The following is a 23,857-nucleotide window of genomic DNA, read 5'->3' on the forward strand; positions in this document are numbered from 1 at the left end:
CACTGCAGAAATTTGCATAAATAATGGGGAGTCAAATGCTAATCACCAAAACAATGGGGAAAATGTCTCCAGGGCATGTCAGAGACCATCATGACAGCCCCTCCCATCACAGGCCTGGAGGCCTAGGAGGGAAAAATGGTTTTCTGGGCCAGGCCTGGGGCCCCCGCTGCTCTATGCAGCCTCTGAACATGGTGACCTGCATCCCAGCTGTTTCAGCTCCAGCCATGGCTTAAAGGGGCCAACATACAGCTCAGGCCGTTGCTTCAGAGAATGCAAACCCCAACCCTTGGTGGCGTCCATGTGGTGTTGGTTCTGTGGGTACACAGAAGTCAAGTATTGAGATTTGGGAACCTCCACCTAGATTTCAGAGGATGTATAAAAACACCTGGATGTCCAGGCAGAAATTTGCTGCAGGGGCAGATCCCTCATGGAGAACCTCTGCTAGGGCAGTGTGGAAGGGAAATGTGGGGTTGAAGCCCCCACAGAGTCCCTACTGGGACACTGCCTAGTGGAGCTATGAGAAGAGGGCCACAATGCTCCAGGCCCCAGAATGGTAGATCCACCAATAGTTTGCACCATGCACCTGGAAAAGCCACAGATACTCAATGCCAGCCCATGAAAGCAGCAAGGAGGGGAGCTGTACCCTACAAAGGCACAGGGGTGGACCTGCCCAAGGCCATGGGAACCTGCCTCTTGCATCAGTGTGCCATGGATATGAGACAGAGTCAAAGGAGATCATTTTGGAACTTTAAGGTTTAATGACTGCAGTATTGGATTTCAGACTTGTATCGGGCCTGTAGCCCCTTTGTTTTGGCTGATTTCTCCCATTTGGAACAGGTGTATTTACCCAATGCCTGTATCCCTGTTGTATCTAGGAAGTAACTAACTTGCTTTTGATTTTACAGGCTCATAGGTGGAAGGAAGTTGGGTTGTCTCAGATGAGACTTTGGACTGTGGACTTTTGAGTTAATGCTAAAATGAGTTAAGACTTTGGGGGGACTGTTGCGAAGGCATGATTGGTTTTGAAATGTGGGGACCTGAGATATGGGAGGAGCCATGGTTGGAACAATATGGTTTGGCTCTGTCCCCACCCAAATCTCATATTGAATTGTAGCTCCCATAATCCCGATGTGAAATGGGAGGGACCAGGTAGGTGTTAATTGAGTCATGGGGGCGGGTCTTTCCTGTGCTGCTCTCGTGATAGTGAGTAAGTCTCATGAGAGCTCATGGTTTTAGAAAGGGGAGTTCCCCCACACACACCCCTGCTGCCATGTAAGATGTGCCTTTGCTTCTCCTTTGCCTTCCACCATGATTGTGAGGCCTCCCCAGCCATGTGGAACTATGAGTCCATTAAACCTCTTTCCTTTATAAATTACCCAGTCTCAGGTATGTCGTTTTTGGCAGCGTGAGAACAGACTAATACAGATGGGGTTTCGCCTTGTTGCCCAGGCTGGTCTCGAACTCTTGGGTTCAAGTGATCCACTCGCTTTGGCCTGCCAAAGTGCTAGGATTACAGGCATGATCCACCACACCTGGCCTGATTTAATATTAACTAAGCACTAAGATACATTGATTCATTCTTCTCTCATAAGATTGTCCCTGTTCTGTCCTTAAATGCCTTCTCAGGCACTGTTGATTTTTAAATGATACTTTAGCTTATTAGATATAGCAGAGTATGAATCTTAAATAAATGCATTGAATTTTGTTTTTGTTTTTTGGTATGGCTGTTACTAATGGTATGCATCTTAAGAAAAGGCTCATAAGGCAGGGGGCAGTGGCTCATGCCTGCAATACCAGCACTTTGGGAGGCCAAAGCGAGTGGATCACTTGAACCCAAGAGTTCGAGACCAGCCTGGGCAACATGGTGAAACCCTGTCTCTACAAAAAATACAAAAATTAAAAATTAAAAAATGTCTTTCAAATGACAAAATAAATACAAATATTAGTCAGATGTGGTAGCACATGCCTGTAGTCCCAGCTACTCAGGAGGCTGAGATGGGAGGATCTCCTGAACCTGGGGAAGTTGAGGATGCAGTGAGCCATGATGGTGCTGCTACACTCCAGCCTGAGCGACAGGGAGACCCTGTCTCAAAGAAAAAAAAAAGGTTTGTTGTATATGATGTTAGGTTTCATAGAGCTTTGCGTATTTAAGAAATAAAGTTGGCCAGGTGCGGTGGCTCACGCCTGTAATCCCAGCACTTTGGGAGGCCAAGGCAGGTGGATTACTAGGTCAGGAGTTCAAGACCAGCCTGACCAACATGGTGAAACCCCATCTCTACTAAAAATACAAAAATTAGCCGGGTGTGGTGGTGCGTGCCTGTAATCCTAGCTACTTGGGAGGCTGAGGCAGGAGAACCGCTTGAACCCAGGAGGCAGAGGTTGCAGTAAGCCGAGATCACACCACTGTACTCCAGCCTGGGCGACAGAGCGAGAAGGGGCCACTGAATACTCCATAATTATCCACTCACCAGACTGTCCCTAATGAGACAACATAGAATAACATGATCTTCAATTTTAGGAAGCTAAACCTTCCCAAGCTAAAAAATGCCTTTAAAAAAAGATTTTGGCTTTACAATTAAATATCCTTGCCTTTCCTATATAGCCCTCTTTTTTTCTATCTAGTACAAATTAACCCCATAAACCAATGTTCAGCAAAATATAGAAGATCTTTATATAAGCTTTGGTGTGTGGCCAGGCACGGCTGTTCCAATACACATATTCCCAACTTTCTTTGGCCAAACCAATTTACCTTTATGCTAACTGTACCTAACTATGTGCAGAAGAATTCGATGCTGATAGCTGCTAAGTCCCTAATGACCTTATTGATGATCCTGAAATTTTAGTGTGCATGCCATTGCCGGGGGCATCTGTTAAAGAACAGGCTGGGCATGGTGGCTCACGCCTGTATTCCTAGCACTTTGGGAGGCTGAGGTGGGCAGATCATCTGAGGTTGTGAGTTCAAGACCAGTCTGCCCAACATGGAGAAACCCCATCGCTAATAAAAATACAAAAAAATTAGCCAGGTATGGTGGCACATGCCTGTAATCCCAGCTACTCGGGAAGCTGAGGCAGGAGAATCACTTGAATCCGGGAGGCGGAGGTTGCAGTGAGCCGAGATCACGCCATTGCACTCCAGCCTGGGCAACAGGAGCAAAACTCTGTCTCAAAAATAAATAAATAAAGAACAGGTCTCTAGTCGTGTCTGTCTCTCTCTCTCTCTCTCTCTCTCTCTCTCTCTCTCTCTCTCTCTCTCTCTCACCAACATGCTAACTTAAGCCACGATTATCTATGTGAATAAAACTTCCTGATGGAATTTCTAAAAATCTTATATCATGTTAAACCCTGGGCTTTTATAAAATGGGAATATAAGAAAAGTATGTTTGTAGTGTGTTTGAGTAGCTTTTAAAAAAACTACTTGAAAGCATTCTCTATTGTTTTAACTTCATTTTGTTTTATTTTACATTGTTTTAGGAGCTTACACAATCAGTTCCCCCTTGAATTTAAGGATAAAACTTGTCTTGTTTATAGGAAAATTGGTCTCATTGGATAAGATCAAAACAAATCCTATATATTTTTGTCCTAGCTGTCAGGATGTTCAGACCTAACTTAGCATTCAACTATATTAATACTTCCCAGATGTCTGCCACATTCATTTGCCTGTTATTTTTTAAAATTATTTTAAAATTATGCATAAATAAAAATGTACTCACATTCTCATCATGGACGATGGTTATGGTTTAGCTTGTAGCTAGTGAAAAGCAAATTTGTGAAAAGTATTGCCTTTATGGAGCATGTTTCTAACTAGCTTTGTAATTTTTTTTTTATCTACATTTAGCTTCATCAAGCAGGATTATTGAAAGGATATTCTCTGGTGCAGTAACAAGGTAAGAAAACGTTTAATGCTGTGTTTAAAAATGAACTACAAGTAATACCATAACCATCTCATTTTAGCAAAGCTTCCTGAATAATTTGGCAGTGCTATTGGACCAAATAATATCCTATAAAACATAGTTATGGCTTAATACAAGACAGTAATTCTTTTTTAAAAAAATAATTTCAACTTTTCTGATTCAGGGGGTACACGTGCAGGTCTGTCACATGGGAACACTGCGTGATGATGAGATTTGGTGTATGGAGGATCCTGTCACACAGGCAGTGAGCACAACACCCAACAGGCAGTCCCTCAGCCCTCACTGTGCTCACTCCCTACCCACTTCAGCAGTCCCCAGTGTCCATTGTTCCCATCTTTATGTCCATGTGTACTCAGTGTTAGCTTCCACTTACAAGTGAGAACATATGGTATTTGGTTTTCTGTTCCTGTGTTAATTCGCTTAGGATGATGGCCTTCAGCTGCCTCCATGTTGCTGCAGGGACATGATTTCATAATTTTTATGGCTGCATAGTATTCAATGGTATATATGTACCACATTTTCTTTATCCAGTCTACTGTTGGTAGGCATCTAGGTTGATTCCATGTCTTTGATATTGTGAATAGTGCTGGATAAACATACAAGTACCTGTATCTTTGTGGTAGAATGATTTATTTTCCTTTGGGTATATACCCAGTAATGGGATTGCTGGGTCGAATGGTAGTTCTGTTTTAAGTTCTCTGAGAAATCAACTGCTCTCCACCACAGCTGGACCCATTTACATTCCCACTAACAGTGTATAAGCATTCCCTTTTCTCCACAGCCTTACCAGCATGTGTTACATTTTGACTTTTTAGTAGTTGACATTCTGACTGTTGTGAGATGGTATCTTGTTGTGGTTTTGATTTGCATTTCTCTAATGATGAATGATGTTGAGATTGTTTCATGTTTGTTGGCTGCCTGTATGTCTTCTTTTGAGAAGTGTCCGTTCATGTCCTTTGCCCATTTTTAAATGGGGTTGTTTTTTGCTTGTTGATTTAAGTTCGATATAGAGTCTGGATATTAGACCTCTGTTGGATACATAGTTTAAGAATATTTTCTCCCATTCTGTAGGTAGTTTGTTAAATCTGTTGATAGTTTCTTTTGCTGTGCAAAAGCTCTTTAGTTTAATTAGGTCCCAATCATCAATTTTTGGTTGTGTTGCAGTTGCTTTTGAGGACTTAGCCATAAATTATTTGCCTAGGCTAATGTCAAGAAGGGTATTTCCTAGGGTTTTTTCTAGAATTGTTATAGTTTGAGGTCTGATATTTAAGTCTTTAATCCATTGTGAATTAATTTTTTATATGGTGAAAAGTAAGGGTCTGGTTTCATTCTTCTGCATATAGCTAATCAATTATCCCAGCACTGTTTATTGAATAGGGAGTCTTTTTCCCGTTGTTTGTTTTTATCGACTTTGTCAAATATCAGATGGTTGTAGGTGTGCAGCTTTATTTCTGGGCTCTCTCTTCTGCTCCATTGGTCTGTGTGTCTGTTTTTGTACCAGTACCATGCTGTTCTGGATACAGTAACCTTATAGTGTAGTTTGAAGTCAGGTACTATGATACCTCTCGCTTGGTTGTTTTTGCTTAAGATTGCTTTAGCTATTGGGACTTTGTTTTTGGTTCCATATGAATTTTAGAATGGTGTTGTTGTTTTTTTTCTTAAAAAAAAACTAGTCTGTGAAAAACGACATTAGTTTAATAAGAATAACATTGAATCTGTAGATTGCTTTGGGGAGTATGGCTATTTTAACGATATTGAATCTTCCTATCCATGACCATGGAACGTTTTTCCATTGGTTTGTATTATCTCTGATTTCTTTCAGCAGAGTGTTGTAGTCCTCCCTGTAGAGATTTTTCACCTCCTTGGTTAGCTGTATTCCTAGGTATTTTATTTTGTGTGTGTGTGTGGCTATTGTAAATGGGATTGCATTCTTGATTTGGCTTTCAGCTTGAATGCTATTGGTGTATTGAAATGTTACTGATTTTTATACATTGATTTTGTATCCCGAAACTTTAATGAAATTATTATTAGTTCTGAAAGCGTTTTGGCTTAGTTTTCAGGCTTTTCTAGGTATAGAATCATGTTGTCAGCAAAGAGAGATAATTTGACTTTTCCTATTTGGATGTGTTTTATTTCTTTCTCTTGCCTGATTGCTCTGGCTAAGACTTCCAGTACTATGTTGAATAGAGTGGTGAGAGTGGTCATCCTTGTCTTGTTCTTGTTCTTAAGGGGATTGCTTCTAGCTTTTGTCCATTCAGTATAATGCTAGCTATGTGTTTGTCATAGACGGCTCTTATTATTTTGAGGTATCTTCCATTGATGCCTAACATGAGTATTAATCCTATATCTAAATACAGGTAACAGCATTTTATCCCAGTGATTATTTGCATTCATATTAAAAACCAGATTTCTTTTCTTCATATTTGCAAATGCCTTCTGGTTTCACCCTCTAGACCTTTGAAAATAAGATAGGCTGTGGAAGGGTTGCCCTTTATGAGGCATTTAGCATTATAATTTAAAAAATTTTAACTGACATATTACTTTATTTCTTAGCCTATCATCCTGATAAATGGTTCTGAGTAATTGCTCAGGAAATTTTATAACCATGTGTTTTCTTTAGGGGAAAAACAATACAGAAAGAGGGAAGAATGAGCTATGCAGATTTTGTTTGGTTTTTGATCTCTGAAGAAGACAAAAGGAATCCTACCAGGTATGATTTCTAAGTTTCCTTTGCCAAGATGTTAAACACATGCACAAAGCTTGAAAAAGTCATGGTGTATATTATACCTAGTGAAGCCAACTCAACGTGGCAATACTAAGATGAATTAGACTTAGTTTCTGCTGTCTCGGAGCTCTCCATCTCAGGAGATTGGCACTGAATCCATGTTCATGGCATATCAAGAGAAGTGCTGTTACCCACAGAAACAAAGGTGAAGTGACATGTAAGCTGATGACAAGTAGGGCTAGTAAGCATTCATGTGGAATATGGGAATAGATGCTATGAATTACTTGTTTTATCATCTTACTGGTTGAATGGTAAACCATTACTATTAGAGAGGGAAAGCAAATTGTGGATGACTAGTGTATAAGAACACATCCTCAGTCTGCCAGTTGAAATCATCTATGCTTTTCCTTGGCACTCCCAGACATATCTTGATTGGAGTTATTAATTTACACATTTCTTTCTTTCCATGTCTTGTTTAGGCAAAAAATCTAGATGCCTCGCTTCTTATCCCTACTTTGTGTAACACAACGCACTGTAGTTTGTGCTCAGTACCAAGGGAGGGAGGGAGGGGTTATAGACCTTGATGGTACTTGCAGGTACAACTAACTCAACTATCTTAATATTGATTCGAAAAGTTATCTAAATGTTGTATATGTCCAGGTATGGTGGCTCACATCTGTAATGCCAGAACTTTGGGAAGCCAAGGCAGGAGGGATTGCTTGAGGCCTGGAGTTTGAAATCAGCCTGGGCAACATAACGAGACTCCATCTCTACAGATAAATGTTTTAAATAGCTAGGAATGGTGATGCACACCTGTAGTCCTAGCTACTCGAGAAGCTGAGGCAGGAGGATCGCTTGAGGGCAGGAGTTTGAGGCTGTAGTGAGCTAGGATCATGCCATTATACTCCATCCTGGGTATAGTGAGCAGGACACCAACTCTAAAAAAATAAATGTTGAATATATTGTTTAGAAGATGTTGAAATAAAAATAAGCCATTTCTTGGAGAGCTTGTTAGATTATTTTTAAATAACTTTGTATTCCATTTTAAAAGTAATAATTTATTTAGAAAACATGAATGAGCAGAAGAAAAATAAATTTTAATACCAGTAATTTTAATACCCAGAAAAAAATATTAAAAGTTCATATATATGCTACTCTTTTTCATATACCAGCAGAGTAGAGTATCTCTTATCTGAAATTCTTGAGATCAGAAGTGTTTCAGATTTTGGATTTTTTTCAGATTTTGAACTGTTTGTTATACTTACCAGTGAGCATCCCAAATCTGAAATCCAAAATTCTCCAGTGAGTATTTCCTTTGAGTATGAGTTTTGAGTGTCTTGTTGGTACTCAAAAAGTTTTGGATTTTCAGCTGGGTTGCAGTGGCTCACACCTGTAATTTCAGCACTTTGGGAGGCCGAGGTGGGCAGATCACCTGAGATCAGGAGTTTGAGACCAGCCTGGCCAACATGATGAAACCCTGTCTCTACTAAAAATATAAAAAATTAGCCAGGCATGGTGATACATGCCTATAATCCCAGCTACATGGGAGGCTGAGGCAGGAGAATTGCTTGAACCCAGGAGGCAGAGGTCGCAGTGAGCTGAGATCGCACCATTGCACTACAGCCTGGGTGACAAGAGCAAAACTCCATCACGAAAAAAAAAAAAATATTAAAGATCTAAATGAAATGAAGACATCCCATGTTCATGGATCATTGTTAAGATGGCAGTAATTCCCAAACTGATCTACAGATTCCTAACAAAATACTAGTTACTTTGAGTCAAAAGCTTTTTTTGTTTTTCGATGGTTTTTATTTTTTTTCCAGAAATGGAAAAGCTGAATATTGAATTCCTATGGAAATACAAAGGGACCACAGTAACCAAAACAATGCTGAAAAAGTACAGAAAAAATGTAGGACTCATATTTCCCTATTCCAAAATATTTCACTACAAAGTGAAAGTAAACAACTCTGTGTGGTACTCGTATCATGATGGACATAAAAATAAACAAAATTGAATTGAGAGTTCAGAAATATATCCTCACATTTAGGGCTAATTGATTTTCAACAAGGATGCTGGATGCCAGGACGATCCAATGGGGGAAAAAACAGTGTTTTTAATAAATAGTGCCGGAACAACTGGATATCATACAAAATAATATTAGGTTGGTGCAAAAGTAATTGTGGTTTTTGCAATTTCTTTTGGTGGCCAAAACTGCAATTACTTTTGTACCAACCTTACCTTTGGACCCCTAGTTCACATACTACAAAAATTAAGTCAAATGGATCACAGCCCAAAATGTATGAGCTAATGCTATAAAAAATTCAGAAGAAAATAGAGGAGTAAATTTTCACGACCTTGGTTAGGCAGTTTCTTAGATGTGACACCAAAAGCATAAGTATCAAAAGAAAAAGTCAATGAATTGGACTTCATCAAAATTTTAAATTTTTGGCTGGATGTGGTGACTCATGCCAGTATTCCCAGTACTTTGGGAGGCCAAGGCAGGTGGATTGCCCGAGCTCAGGAATTCAATACCAGCCTGGGCAACATGGTGAAACCCCGTCTCTACCAGAAAAACGAAATGTAACCAGGCACAGCGGCACGCGCCTGTGGTCCCAGCTACTTGGGAGGCTGAGGTGGGAGGATCACTTGAGCCTGGGAGGCAGAGGTTGCAGTGAGTTGAGATCACGTCACTGTACTCCAACCTGGGTGACAAAGTAAGACCCCATCTCAAAAAAAAGAAAAAATTAATACTTTGTGCATCAAAAGATATGATCAAGAAAGTAAAAAGACAACCCACAGCATGGAAGAAGATATTTGCAGATGATATATATGATAAGAAACTTGTATCTAGAACATATAAACAACACTTACAACTCAATAATAGAAAGACTGACCAGTTTAAAAAATGGACAAAGGATCTGATTAGACGTTTCTCCAGAGAAGATATATGCATGGCCAATAAGCACATGAAAAGATGCTTGACATCATTAGTCATCAGAGAAGTGCAAATCAAAACCACAATGAGATACCACTTCACACTAGGATAGTTATCAAAGAGTCAGATAATAACAGGTGCTGCCAAGCAGGTGGAAAAATCGGAACCCTCATACATTACAATAGGAATGTAAAATGGTGCAGCCGTTACGGAAAAGTCTGACATTTCCTCAAATGGTTAAACATATCATATGACCTAGCAATTCCACTCCTTAGGTATATACTCAAGATATATGAAAACATGTCCACACAAAAACTTGTACACCCATTTTCATAGCAGCGTCATTCACAATAGCCAAAGGTTGGGATCAGCCCAAGATAAACAGATGTCATCTATTCATATAACCAAGTATTATACAGCAGTAAAGAGAAATGAAATACTGATACATACTACACACGATTGGATCTTGAAAACCTTATGTAAAGTAAAACATGCCAGTCACAAGACACCACATACTGTATGAATTCATTTATATGAGTTGTCCAGAATAGACAAATGTATAGAAACAGGAAATAGGTTAATGGATGCCTAATCCGTGGAGAGCCTGTGGTGAAATGAGGAATGAGTGCTAATGGGTATGGAGTCTCTTTTTGTAGGTGATGAAAGTGTCCCTATATTAATTGTAGTGATGGTTATACAACTCTGTGAATGTTAAAACCCTTGAATTGTACATTTTAAAAGGAACAATTATATGATATGTGAAATATATTTTGGTAAGCCTGTTTAAAAAAAAAGACTTAGAATACTAGAAAGTATGTTCTGTAAACATAATGGAATTAATGTAGAAATCAATATGAGAAAGACAACTGGAAAATCTCCACACACTTGGGTATTAAACAACACACTTCTAAATAATCTATGGATTAAAAAGGATGACTCAAGGGGAATTAGATATTCACGAAGTAATAAAAGAATGCTACAAATAACATATACATACACAGATATGGTGACCTCAATGAAATGGACCAATTTCCTTTAAAGTCACAAATTAATAAAACTCACCTAAGAAGAAATACATAACCTGAATAGTCAGATGTCTATTAAAGAAAATTGAATTCACAGTTTAGAACCTCCTGAAAAAGAAATCTCCCAGCCCTGATAATTTAACTGTATTCTTACAGTCATTTGAAGAAGAAATAATACCGAATTCTGCACCACATTTTCCAGAAAACAGAAAGGGGAGGAATAATTCCCAACTCATTTTATAAACAAAACCAGACAAACACATACCAGAGAATAAAACTACAGACTGACATCCCTCTTGAATATAGACCCAAAATCAGTAACAAAATACTAGTAAGTCAAGGCTTAGTTCCTCAAACTTTCAGGTCCCTCTTCCAGAATCTGCAGATGCCCCAAGGGAAAGATGGTCCCAAATGCTAGGTGCCCCCCTCTGGATTTTCTTCTTCTAGATCTGGATACCATAATTCTTCACTGCCCTGTTAATTCTCCAGCATCTTTGAACTGTTTTTTTTTCTATGGGGGGAGGTCCCCTCAATTTCCTCAGTGGAAGGCATGATCCCACTTAGGTAATCATTAGCAGAAGTGGAGCTCTTCAGATCAGTTTTTCACATCATGAGATCCATAACTGGATTCTCATAGAATGTTACCAACAAAGGTTTTTTGAGTCAAAAGCTTTCTTAGACCTCCTTTGGTGCTCCTTTTCTACCTTGCATGTTGCCTTTCTCCTAACAGCTCACATATTGAGATTCCATTCTTTGCCGGTGACTAGTATTTTATATGTAATGGCTTATTTAATCCTCATATCACTATGAGTTGAGGTGTCAGTGGTCCCATTTTTCAGTTGATGAAACAGAAGCTCTAAGAGACTGTGCAGCTAGTAAGTGTCCTAGCTTGGATTCAGACTCAGGTTTGTATCTCTCCCAAACCTGGACTCTACCACTATATGGCCTGTCATCCAGATGCCATTCATTTGCATGTCTACCTTCTTTCCAAGTAGGCTGTAGACTCCCTAAAAGAGAGTTCTTTTTGTGTCATGAAATTGCTTGTTGCTTAAGAGAATCAAAATTAGGCCAATTATATAAGAAAATAACTACTGATTTTGCCCATTGATACTTGTTTCCTTGGTTTCTAGTGGCACTTACTAGGTACCCTGCATGTTATTCTCAGTGGTTCACATTGCTTTACTAAAGCAGAGTGTGAGCAGAAAATAGTGTCCACCATTTTGGCAAAAATGTCAGTACAGATGCTCCTCCACTTACAGTAGGGTTACATCCTGGTAAACTCAGCATCACTTGAAAATATAAGTCAAAAATTATTTAATACACCTAACCTACTGAACATTATACCTTAGTCTAGCCAGCCTTAAATGTGCTCAGAACACATCTTAGCCTACATTTGGGCAAAATCATCTAGCACAAAGCCTACTTTATAATAAAGTATTGAGTATCTCATATAATTTATTGAATACTGTACTGAAAGTGAAAACAGAATGATTGTATTGGTACTTAAAGTGCAGTTTCTAATGAGTGCATATGGCTTTCACCCCATTGTAAAGTCAAAAAATTCTAAGTCAAACCATCATAAGTCAGGGACTGTCTATAGAATGAAAATCAAACTCTTATTTAAGAAAATGGAACAGGCACCACTTTGCAGAAATGGGGTTTCTGGCTTATGAATTACATGGGTTGAAAAAATGAATTTCGTAAAAAAAGTAATACATTCACTAAGGTGTGATTAATCCTGCGTGAAATGCTGCATACGAAATTAGGATCTAGAGTCTTTCCTATGCCTGGTAACAGAGGTAGATATGGGAAGAATCTGGGTAGATTGTTTTCTGTGGACAAACTCTTGCAAACCCTCTTTTAGTATGTCCTTTAATCTCTCTGTCCTGGTTTTTATCATATTCTGCTTCTACCTTAGTCATCTGGCTAGATATCATCTCCAGGAGCTATTTCATTCACCTTTGTTATGCCTAAGGGCACTAGGCCAGTGCTTTTCACAGTAGTAAATAATAAAATATGTATATTGAATATGCAACAGAATATACATTTAATTACTGCCTAAGCAATAATGGAGTTTCCAGTAACTTTCTTCTTGAGTAGCATACATGAGTTTATATTAGGGGTAAGAAATCACTTGCTCAGCACTTAATTTCATTCAGTCCAAGGAAAGGACAAGAAGTAATCTTAGCTCATGGCTATAGTCCCAGCTACTTGGGAGGCTGAGGCACAAGAATCGCTTGAACCCGGGGGTTGGGGAGGAGGTGAGGAAGGTTGCAGTGAGCTGCGATCATGTCACTGCACTCCAGCCTGGGTGACAGAGTGAGACTTTGTCTCACACACACACAAAAAATGTAATTTTGTTTATGTCTACAATATTAGAAATATAATTTGTCATTAATATCATTATGCTTTGAAAAACCAAATATTGGTGGTAAATATAGCAGAAATCTAACACTAGTGCTCTCTGGTCAGTTATTCCTTCTGTGTTTTCTGTTTTCCAATTTTCCTACAATAAATAGTCAATACTTTTAGGCTCTGAGAAGATCAGTTACCTTTGGTAAGAAAAAAAAAAAAAGAATCTGCAATGAAAGAAACTTTAGAGAGTATCCAGTACTTTCAATAAGAAAATACCCTCTGAACATGTCCTGCATGTATTATCCATCCAGCCCCTGCTGCTAAACTTTTCAGGGACAGGTAACTATCCACTGAGGCAGCCTGTTCATTTTTCTCTTTCGTTCATTGATCCTTATAGTCTCCAATATTCAGAGAATTATATTTGATTGATCTACCACATCTTTCAGATATTTAAAAGCAGTTATGTGCTTTTGGCAAATATTCAGGCAGTATATCTATCTTTGCATTCTAGCTTTCTTTCTCTCTTACGGGCTATTAACAAAGAACTGAAAGGTATGCTTTAGCTTTATTTATTGTAAAGAGAAGATTGTCTTAGTTCTTAATTGAAAATGCAAGTAATTAAATTATTTCAGTTTCTATTTCACAGTAAAATAAGTTGTTTTTCACTTCAGTCCTCTTAAATCCTTGGTCAAAATCAAGATTTACTTTATTCCCTTTTGCCTGATTTTGGTTCTCTTAAGATAATTAATGAGGAATTTCAAGACACAAAGAGATCTTAGAGGCCAGAGGCCACTCCCCTGCCCCTTTTGTACTGAAACCATTATTACTTAAAAAAAAAAAGTCCCAACAGTGTAACAACCCGATATTATTACATGTATTGCAGCCCTCTGCTTATGAGATGTAACTCTTCAAGGTTTTCCCCACAATCAGGAATAGTTTGACAGTGGGGCAGCATTTTGCCCCTTTTATATTCTGAGAGTAGATATGATATGACTGAACCTCACCATAGCCAACCTATTACCTCACATTCATTAGGTTCAATGAATGTCCCCCTTTGTTCTTTAATAATAATGTTAAACATCAAGTTGGTACAATTTTTAAAATGTATTTCTCAAAAAGACTTTGCCCACTCTGGGCAACATAGGAAGACCCGATCTCTATAAAAAGTTTTTAAAAAATTAGCCAGGTGTGGTGGTACATGCCTCTGGTCCCAGCTACTCTGGAGGCTGAGGCAAGAGTCTCACTTGAGCCCAAGAGGTTGAGGCTGCAGTGAGCCATGATTGCAGTACTGCACTCCAGCCTGGGTAACAGAATGAGAGCCTATCTCAAAAACAAATAGTAAAAAACTTTTCAAGTATTACATGTTCAATTTTTTGCAATAATGTAAACTATATCTTTCTCAGAAAAGGTACACACAGATCTTAATGTGACTTACTTGAAAACAGTCAACAGTTACAACTTAGTTATTTTCACTTTTCTCTCCCCAAAGGAGATTTTCTTTTAACCATTAAAGGTGTGGTTCTTAATATGGTTTCAGGCCTACAAGTGGGAATTTGAACAGCGGTCTCCTAGAACCTTCTCTTGAAAAGTTTTACTTTGCCATGAATTTGTGGTTCTTTAGAAAAACATTGTTCCCTATTACCAATTAATGTTGTTGGCTTCATAAAGGAAATGAGAAATAATAACAAAGTATTGGAAACTGGAAAGCAAATAAACATAGCAGACTGCCTGAATCCTAAGCCAGCTGAGGGAAAAACCAAGAAGCAACCAGATATACCCAGCAAAACCTGCAGACATTCAGGATTTGGGGATACTAGGAACCTTGGAAGTGGGGGTGGTGGGGTAAAGATAAAGCCAAAACAGGAGAGTTTATAGAAAGTTTGTTTAAATGAACAGTTGATCTTCAGGTCATGTCCTCTACCCTAGCATAAAACTGGTGCTTTATTCCCTGGAGAACATAAAACAGAGGGTCTCCGGACTGGGGAGCATTGGGCACAGTTGAGATGTGAATGTGATCTTGAAAACAGATAAAATGAGTGTATGCATACTGAATGCTGAGACGCCCAGTCTTCGTTCCTCACTCAGCTAACAGAATGCTGCCTACCTGCCCTGAACCTCCAAGCAAGAAACTGAAATGCTTTTCTGGGGAACTGACCTGCCCGAGAATAAAGACCTGAAGATTCGACACTGGGTCATCCCCAAGGAAAAAACCCAGCCCATTCATTTTACAGTAAAGCCCAGAGTCAACAAACCCACAGATCAGAACCTCCAATCAGCTTTTTAGCACCTACTCTCAAATATGAGCACAGAGGATCACTAGATACCTGAGTAAAGCCTCTTGCACAAAAGATAAAGGCCAGACAAATAGAGGGGGAAAGATAACTTGGATGAAACAGACTTTCAGAGAAAATAAAACATTACAAGAAAAAAAACAGTGATTAATATCCTCAGAGAGATATGAGAAGAAATTAGAGTACAGGACATGAACAGAATGATACTTTCTATTAAAGGAACATTCAGGAAACCAAAAAGCTCTTTGAGTAATCAAAACTACAATAGCAGAAATAAAAAAACAATGTTTAGAAGATAAAGCTGTGTAACCATCCCAGAAAGAAACCCCCTCCCCCAAAAAAGATGAAACAATAGGAAATAGAGACAAGATACGAAGATTGGAGAAACAGATCAAAAAAATTTTAATATAACTGGAAAATGAAATATGGTACAGGCCACATAGGTAATTTTAAAATTTAGCCACAATGGAAAAATTTAAAAATAGGTAAAATTAATTTTGTTGTATATCTGTTTTGTATTTGCACTGAGAAAACATCTCAAATTTGATTAGCCACATTTCAGATGCTCAAAAGGCCACATGCGGCTAGTAGCTATACCATTACTGGGCTATGTAGATCTCAACAACAGTTCTTAAAAAAAAAAAAAAAAAAAAAGAGAGAAGGAGGGAAAGGGCAGGGAAGAGAGATACAAACATTTTCAAGGACTGAAGGATTCAGTTTCCAAACTGAATAGGCTCTCAGAAAAGCCCAGCCAAATAGATGAGCTAGATCTCAACCAAGGCCATCATGATATTTCAAACTACTAAGGACTCAGAGAAACCTCTGCGGGCTTCTAAGAGGCAAAAAACAAAATGGGTTACAGTCAAAGGAATAGATACCAATAAAGCTTTAGACTTCTCATCAATACTGGATAAACAATGGATCAATACTTTTTAAAGTATGAGGGAAAAGGCCAGGTGCAGGAGCTCACAACTAAAATTCCAGCACTTTGGGAGGCCAAGACAGGAGGATCCCTTGAGGCCAGGAGTTCGAGACCAGTGTGGGCAATATAGTGAGACCCTGTCTCTACCAAAAAAAAAGAACTTTTATTATTATTATTATTATTAAAAATTAGCCAGGCTAGGCGCTGTGGCTCACGCCTGTAATCCCAGCACTTTGGGAGGCCTAGGCGGGCAGATCACCTGAGGTCAGAAATTCGAGACCAGCCTGGTCAATATGGTGAAACACCGTCTCTCCTTAAAAAAAAAAAAAAATTAGTTGAGCATGGCGGCAGGCACCTGTCATCCCAGCTACTTAGGAGGCTGAGGCAGAAGAATCGCTTGAACCCGGGAGGCAGAGGTTGCGGTGCCAAGATCACACCACTGCACTCCAGCCTGGGTAATAGAGTGATAGAGTGAGATGCCATCTGAAAAAAAAGAAAATTTAGCCAGGCATCGTGGCATGCACCTGTAGTTCCAGCTACTTGGGAAGATTGCTTGAGGCCAGGAGTTCAAGGCTGCAGTGAGCCATGTTGTGCCTCTACTCCAGCCTGGGCAGCAGAGTGAGACCCCATCTCTAAAGTTAAAACAAAAAATCTGAAGGCAAAACACCACAAACCTCTAATTCTATAACTAGCCAAAATACCAACCATATTAGAGGGTAGAAAAAAGGCATTTTCAAAGACCCAAGATCTCAAAAAATGTACCTGCCATGCTCTTTCATTCAAGAAGCTACTAGAGAATGCGCAGAGTAACAAAATAATGAGGAAACAAAGAATGAGGAAAATGCAAGAAACAAGAATTAGGAGAAAGGCGAAAGGAATCCCTGGATGAAACTGAGCGAGGCCTAGAGACTAAGCAGCCCAGATTAGAGTAGGTCAGAAGCAACCAAGGAAGACTTCATCAAGAACATGCAATTGACAGAGCACCTCATGGGACTGAGTGTGGATTTAGACAACTGGCAGAATTTGGGGGTTGAATTAGTAGCAAGTACACAGAAAACTAAGCAAATAGATAAAAGAAAAATATAAAATTATAAATTCTGAATGTTGAGCAAGTTAACTGTGTTAAGAGGATGAGAAGGGCGTGTAGGTAAAGTGGTGACAAATTACAGAAGAACTAAAGTTCAGCTTTCATAATGTGAAATCTACTTTTTGTTTGTTTGGTTGGTTGGTTGGTTAGTTGGTTTTTATCTTGAGGCGGGAGTCTCATTCTTTCACCCAGGCTGGAGTGCAGTGGCGCAGTCCTGGCTCACTGCACCCTCCACCTCCCAGGTTCAAACAATCCTCCCACCTCAGCCGCCCAAGTAGCTGAGACTACAGGCATGCACCACCATGCGCAGCTAGTTTTTTGTATTTTTAGTAGAGATAGGGTTTCACCATGTTGGCCAGGCTGATCTCAAACTCCTGACCTGAAGTGATCTGCCCACCTCAGTCTCCCAAAGTGCTGGGATTACAGGCATGAGCCACCGTGCCCAGCCTCTAATAATAGTTCTGAAAATAAATACAAGAAAGGAGCGATATAGACGTGTTATCTGAAAATAGGAAGGTAAAAAGCAAAATGGGGTTGAACACGGTTGATTCTGGGTGGAAAAATAAAGGGAAGAAGGGGTCTGCCATTTTCTCTAACAAACTTTGTAGAACTATATCTAAGCCTGAAGTGTATGTAATATGTAACTTTTACTTTAAAAGAAACATACTAAATCTGGATAAATAAAAGGTCTTTACCAGGCCCATGATAATGATTGTCCTTATCATCTAGCATTGAGTATTGGTTCCGCTGCATGGATGTGGATGGAGATGGTGTACTCTCCATGTATGAGCTGGAGTACTTCTATGAGGAGCAGTGTGAACGGATGGAAGCCATGGGAATTGAGCCCTTGCCATTCCATGATTTACTGTGCCAGATGCTTGACCTAGTGAAGCCAGCTGTTGATGGTGAGACCAAGCAATGGGACAGATGCACTGTTCACCTATGTATCAGAGGAGGGCAAAGAATCCTAGATTGTCCTAAATTATTTAACATTTCAGAGTCTTGATAGAAGACTTCCCAGGACAGAAGTGTTTAAAGTTTCTCCTTGACTATTAGTGTAGCAACTTTTTTTTTTTTTTTTTTTTTGAGATGCAGTCTCGCTTTGTCTGCCAGGCTGGAGTACAATGGTGTGATCTCAGCTCGCTGCAACCTCCGCCTCCTGGGTTCAAGTGATTCTCCTGCCTCAGCCTCCCAAGTAGTTGGGACTACAGGCGACCACCACCACGCCCAGCTAATTTTTGTATTTTTAGTAGAGATGGGGTTTCACCATGTTGGCCAGGCTGGTCTCGAACTCCTGACCTCAGGTGATCCACCCACCTCGGTCTCCCAAAGTGCTGGGGTTACAGGCGTGAGTCACCATGCCCAGGCTTAGTGTAGCAATTGATGGCAAGTCTGCTATTTAAGAAATAGGATTTTACACCAGGCACAGTGGTGTGTGCCTGTAGTCCCTGCTACTAAGGATGCTGAGGTGGGAGGATTGCATTATGATTGTTCCTGTGAGTAGCCACTGCACTCCAGCCTAGGCAACACAGCGAGACTCTATCTCTTTTTTAAAAAGAAAATGAAAGCAGGGTTTGGGGGATGAAAGAAGATTTTTCCTTAGACACAGAAAGCACATGAGGAGAGATGGGAGGGACTGCTTGATGGGCACAGAGTTTCCTTTTGGGGTGATGATATTATTACAGAACTAGATAGTGGTAATGGTTGTACAACATTGTGAGTGTACTAAAAGCCACTGAATTATGCACTTTAAAATTGTTTAAATGGTGAACTTTATTAGTGAATTTTACCTCAATTTAATAAAAGAAATGGGTTTGAGAAATTGATACCCTTGAAAAAAGAAATGAGATTTAAATTTTTTTATTCTGAAAATAGGACTTTTATAATAAACATATACCTATACTTTTAGATGTCAGGGAAAGTTTTTTCCTCTTGCCAAAACAGCTCTTGATGAAATTTACCAGATTTGTTTATTTTTATGTAGGCAAAATAACTCTAAGAGATCTGAAGAGGTGCAGAATGGCTCACATCTTCTATGACACTTTCTTTAATCTGGAGAAATACTTAGACCATGAACAGAGAGATCCCTTTGCGGTCCAGAAGGTAACAGTATAATTTTAACTTTTATTTGAGGGCTGCAGTATCAGGGGCTGTGTGTGCTACATATTAACATGGTCTCTGCCTGCTGGAATTTCGGTAAAGAGGTAACATTTGTAACATTTCATTAGAGACTAAAAAGAGACAATAAAGGACCTCTAGAGCACATGTCTCTCCACAGCCGATCATCAGGTCTAAGTAACCTGCATCTGTGTAAGCACTTTCCACTGAGCGGACTCTATAGCTCATCTGCTGATACACACACTGGAAACAAAAGAGTAGTTTTGAAAAAAAAATTGTCCTTCTAACTTTTAAAAATATATCAATAGGCACATCTGTATTAGAAACTATATTGGCCTTGATTCACTTGTACCATTCATTTCCAGGATTCCATGGTAAGTAGCTTTCCCCATCACGGTAAAAACTAGAGTTCTCCATGATAGAAAACCTTCAAATAATATAACGCCTTTTCACGTGTTAATGATTGCCGTTCATGGCTATCAGTTTTGAATGCATTCTACATCTGAATAAAGCTGAATATCCTTCCCCAGACACACAAACCTGTGGACCCTCAGAAAACCCTATACATACGATCCATGTTAAAAATAAAAACAAAGTCACCCCTTGTTCTTACCATTCCTCTAAGAAGTAAAAATTATGTTAAGAACAGACTGTTGCAGTTGAGTAACAGTAAACTATAAGAAGCTTTTGCATTCTTTTTTCTTCTGCATGTTCCATAACTGTTTGACCTAAATAGTAGTAAGAATATGATCACCTTCTAAATAAGATAAATAAGAATTTATCGCCTTCCAAAAACAAATATTCTGCAGCTGACCTCAGCATATCAAGTTGCATTATCGCTGGTTTAAAGTCTGTTATGGTTCATTGAATTTAACATGCTCCATAATTTTATATTTGTTTCTTTCTTTGTGTGTGTGTGTGTGTGTGTGTGTGTGTGACAGAGTTTCGCTCTTGTTGCCCAGGCTGGAGTGCAATGGTGTGATCTCGGCTCACCGCAACCTCCGCCTCCCGGGTTCAAGTGATTCTCCTGCCTCAATCTCCTGAGTAACTGGGATTACAGGCATGCACCACCACACCCAGCTAATTTTGTATTTTTTGTACAGACGAGGTTTCTCCATATTGGTCAGGCTGGTCTCGAACTCCCGACCTTAGGTGATCTGCCCACCTCGGCCTCCCAAAGTGCTGGGATTACAGGCGTGAGCTGGCTGTGCCCAGCCTGTTTTATATTTCTCTAAGCAAAAACAAAACCCCAAACATTGCCAGTTGTAAGCCTATAATGCATTGCAATTTCATAAATGTTAGAAGGATAGAGATGGGGTCTTAAAAGGAGTTAAATATAGTAATTAATAGTGGTCATTGTTTAGGAACTTAACATTATTCTTGGCATAACTAACTCTAGACCCTAGGGCAATACTAACTCATGTTCGGCTTGGAAAGACATTTTATCTGAAACATAAAATTTCAAGAAAATTCACAAAAGTGTGTGGTCTTTTCCCTCTTCACTTATTTTCTTTGTGTTACCATTTTTACTCTAAAAAAATTACCTTTAAATTTTACTTTTCTTTATAAATGGTATAATTATTGATATTTGTTCTGATCTACAAAGAACATTATTAGTCAGTGCTTAATAAATTCTGGGCACTGTGGTGAAGAGATACTGGATATATGGAGATGGCAGAGATACAAGAACAAAAGGTGGCAACCAAAGTATCTACATTAGGAAAAAGGAAGTGATATGGAGAGAAGGGCTGTTTCCAGGAAGCTATCACAGACAACGTGGTATCTGAGTTGGCTTTTAAAGAACAAAAATTTGCCAGCGAATGGGGGCTTGGGGAAGGTACATTTCAGGCGGGCCTGTGGCAAACCACAAGTCACTCCAGGTGGCTGCTGTGCAAAGTGCCAGAGGAGAGGGGACCAGAGAAATGTCTCTGATTACAAGGCTAAAGAGTAGACTTACCAGGTGCTATGGCTTGTGCTTGTAATCCCAGCTACTTAGGAAGCTAAGACGGGAGGATCACTTGAGGCCAGGGGTTCAAGACCAGCCTGGGCAACATAGTGAGACCCTGTGTCTACAAAAAAATTTTTAAATTAGCAGGGCATGGTGGTATGCCTGCATTCTCAACTACTTAGTAGGTGGAATGCCTGTAGTCTCAGCTACTCAGTAGGCTGAGGCAGGAGAATCACTTGAGCCCAGATTCTGAGGTTAGCAGTAAGCTATTGGTGCACCACTGCACTCCAGACTAGGCAACAGAGTGAGACCCTATCTCTTTTAAAAAAAGAGTTGGAATCAGCCAGCCACGGTGGCTCACACCTGTAATCCCAGCACTTTGGGACGCTGAGGCGGGCAGATCACCTGAGGTCAGGAGTTCGAGACCAGCCTGGCCAACATGGCGAAACCCTGTCTCTACAAAATACAAAAATTAGCTGGACGTGGTGGTACTTGCCTGTAGTCCCAGCTACTTGGGAGGCTGAGGCAGGAGAATTGCTTGAACCCAGGAGGCAGAGGCTGCAGTGAGCCGAGATCGTGCCACTATACTCCAGCCTGGGTGACAGAGTGAGATTCTATCTCAAAAAGAAAAAAAAAGAAAAAAGAAAAAAATGGAATCTATACCTAAAAAACCTAGCTGCTAAACAGTTATAATTTTGCCATTTGAGGTGTAGAAAATTACCTTAGGAGTTTTACCTTAGCACTTCTTTTAAACCTGTTGAAATGAAACATTTTTCAGGTGGGATTTTTTCAGCAGTATACATTTGTGTGATGATCTATCTCCAATTCTTTGTCTTTGATTTTTTTTATTTCTCGTGGCTGTCTTCTTTCCAATCAGGATGTTGAGAACGATGGGCCTGAGCCCTCAGACTGGGACCGGTTTGCCGCTGAGGAGTATGAGACTCTTGTTGCAGAGGAATCTGCCCAAGCACAATTCCAGGAAGGGTGAGTGAGTTTCCCTATGTCTTGTAGAATTTTTAACAGGAATGCGCATGTCCAGAGTATTAAAACCCCCTTACAAAATCCTTTTCTATTTTTTCCATTTTTGAATAGCATAAAAATGTGATTTAGCCAACTTTAGTTAAATGATTATTTTTTCCAGCAATCTTCACTCATTTCCTGATAGAGTCTTCTCATGTCCATTTCCTTTAATGAGTCTCATCTTTCACTGGAAACCGAGATCACTGAACAATCAAACTACTGTTTTAGTGATATTGATAAACCCTGTACATAAAGGAGGAGGCTAAAAGAACTAAAGCTCTGGCCGGGCACGGTGGCTCATGCCTGTAATCTCAGCACTTTGGGAGGCCGAGGCGGGTGGATAACCAGAGGTCGGGAGTTTGAAACCAGCCTGACCAACATGGAGAAACCCTGTCTCCACTAAAAATACAAAAAAATTAGCCGGTTATGGTGGTGCATGCCTGTAATCCCAGCTACTTGGAAGGCTGAGGCAGGAGAATCAGCTTTTACCCGGGAGGCAGAGGTTGCAGTGAGCCGAGATCACGCCATTGCACTCCAGCTTCGGCAACAAGAGCAAAACTCCGTCTCCAAAAAAAAAAAAAAAAAAAAACTAAAGCTCCTTCAATAATAATAAAGATGATCATGTTTAGAACAAATCTTTATTATACATGGTTTTGTGCAGGAATTAACTTCTACATGTATTTCTACTAGTCAGGGCATAATTCCATAAAGGGACCATGTTAAGAAATTTAATTATCCAAGAATTTGACTCCTTGGATCACTTCAGCAACTTTATAATTTGCTGGTTTTTTCCATCATCTTCTAGTAACTCCTTTTGTAATTCTTCTAATTCTTCCTTAGTCATAGCTTCTGTAAAGGCCTCAATTAATCTTTCTCATTAATGTAGTGTACTTTTTGAACAGGCACTATTCATATGATATAATATTCAAAGAAACAAAAGAAATAGTAAAAAGTTTCCTACTACCCACTTCTCCTCCCCAGAAGCAACAAGTGTCATCATGTTCTTGCTTACTCTTCCAAAGAGCCTCTCTCTCCACCTATCTATGTATATTTAGAAAGATACATGAATTCTTTTTTTTTTTTTTTTTTTTTTTTGAGACAGTCTCAAATGTGGTCTCTGATGTGGTCCATTCAGGTCAGCCTCCTGAGGCATAGAGATAGGGGAAGAGCAGGTCTAGAGGGATAAACAGAAACTATCCAGCCCCATAGATAAAGTCAAATAGTCCTCAATATAGATTGTACCATTTTATACCTCTACCATTCATTAAATATTATCTTTTTTGAGGGTGCTGAACAAGCCATCAGCAAAGAGCTTTCTTTCACTGAGAGATTTCTTTAACCTGCTTAGCCACAAAACTAGGATTTCATTTTTATGTTAGTGACCTGGAAACCCTTAAAATCATTCATTGTGCACTCAGTATCTTAAGCCTGACTGCATCAGAATATAGGAAAATGGATTCACAAGCATGATTTAAAGGTTTTTTTGGCATTGAGCTTCCATACTAGGAATTAGGGTTAGC

General features: G+C 39.5%; 1 protein-coding gene across 5 annotated transcripts in view; it reads left to right on the forward strand.

Moving 5' to 3' along the window:
• Positions 1 to 23,857, forward strand: part of PPP2R3A (protein phosphatase 2 regulatory subunit B''alpha) — a 181,998-nt gene that overhangs the window by 118,083 nt on the left and 40,058 nt on the right. For all 5 annotated transcript variants that reach the window (XM_003310043.5, XM_001153482.6, XM_054682260.2 and 2 more), the window contains 5 exons: positions 3,836 to 3,884; positions 6,532 to 6,621; positions 17,981 to 18,156; positions 19,236 to 19,354; positions 22,195 to 22,301. In XM_003310043.5, coding sequence (XP_003310091.1) covers positions 3,836 to 3,884; positions 6,532 to 6,621; positions 17,981 to 18,156; positions 19,236 to 19,354; positions 22,195 to 22,301 — 541 coding nt within the window. The remainder of the gene's footprint in view (positions 1 to 3,835; positions 3,885 to 6,531; positions 6,622 to 17,980; positions 18,157 to 19,235; positions 19,355 to 22,194; positions 22,302 to 23,857) is intronic.

The sequence above is a fragment of the Pan troglodytes genome, chromosome 2 (genome assembly GCF_028858775.2).
Source record: "Pan troglodytes isolate AG18354 chromosome 2, NHGRI_mPanTro3-v2.0_pri, whole genome shotgun sequence".
NCBI lineage: Eukaryota > Metazoa > Chordata > Mammalia > Primates > Hominidae > Pan > Pan troglodytes.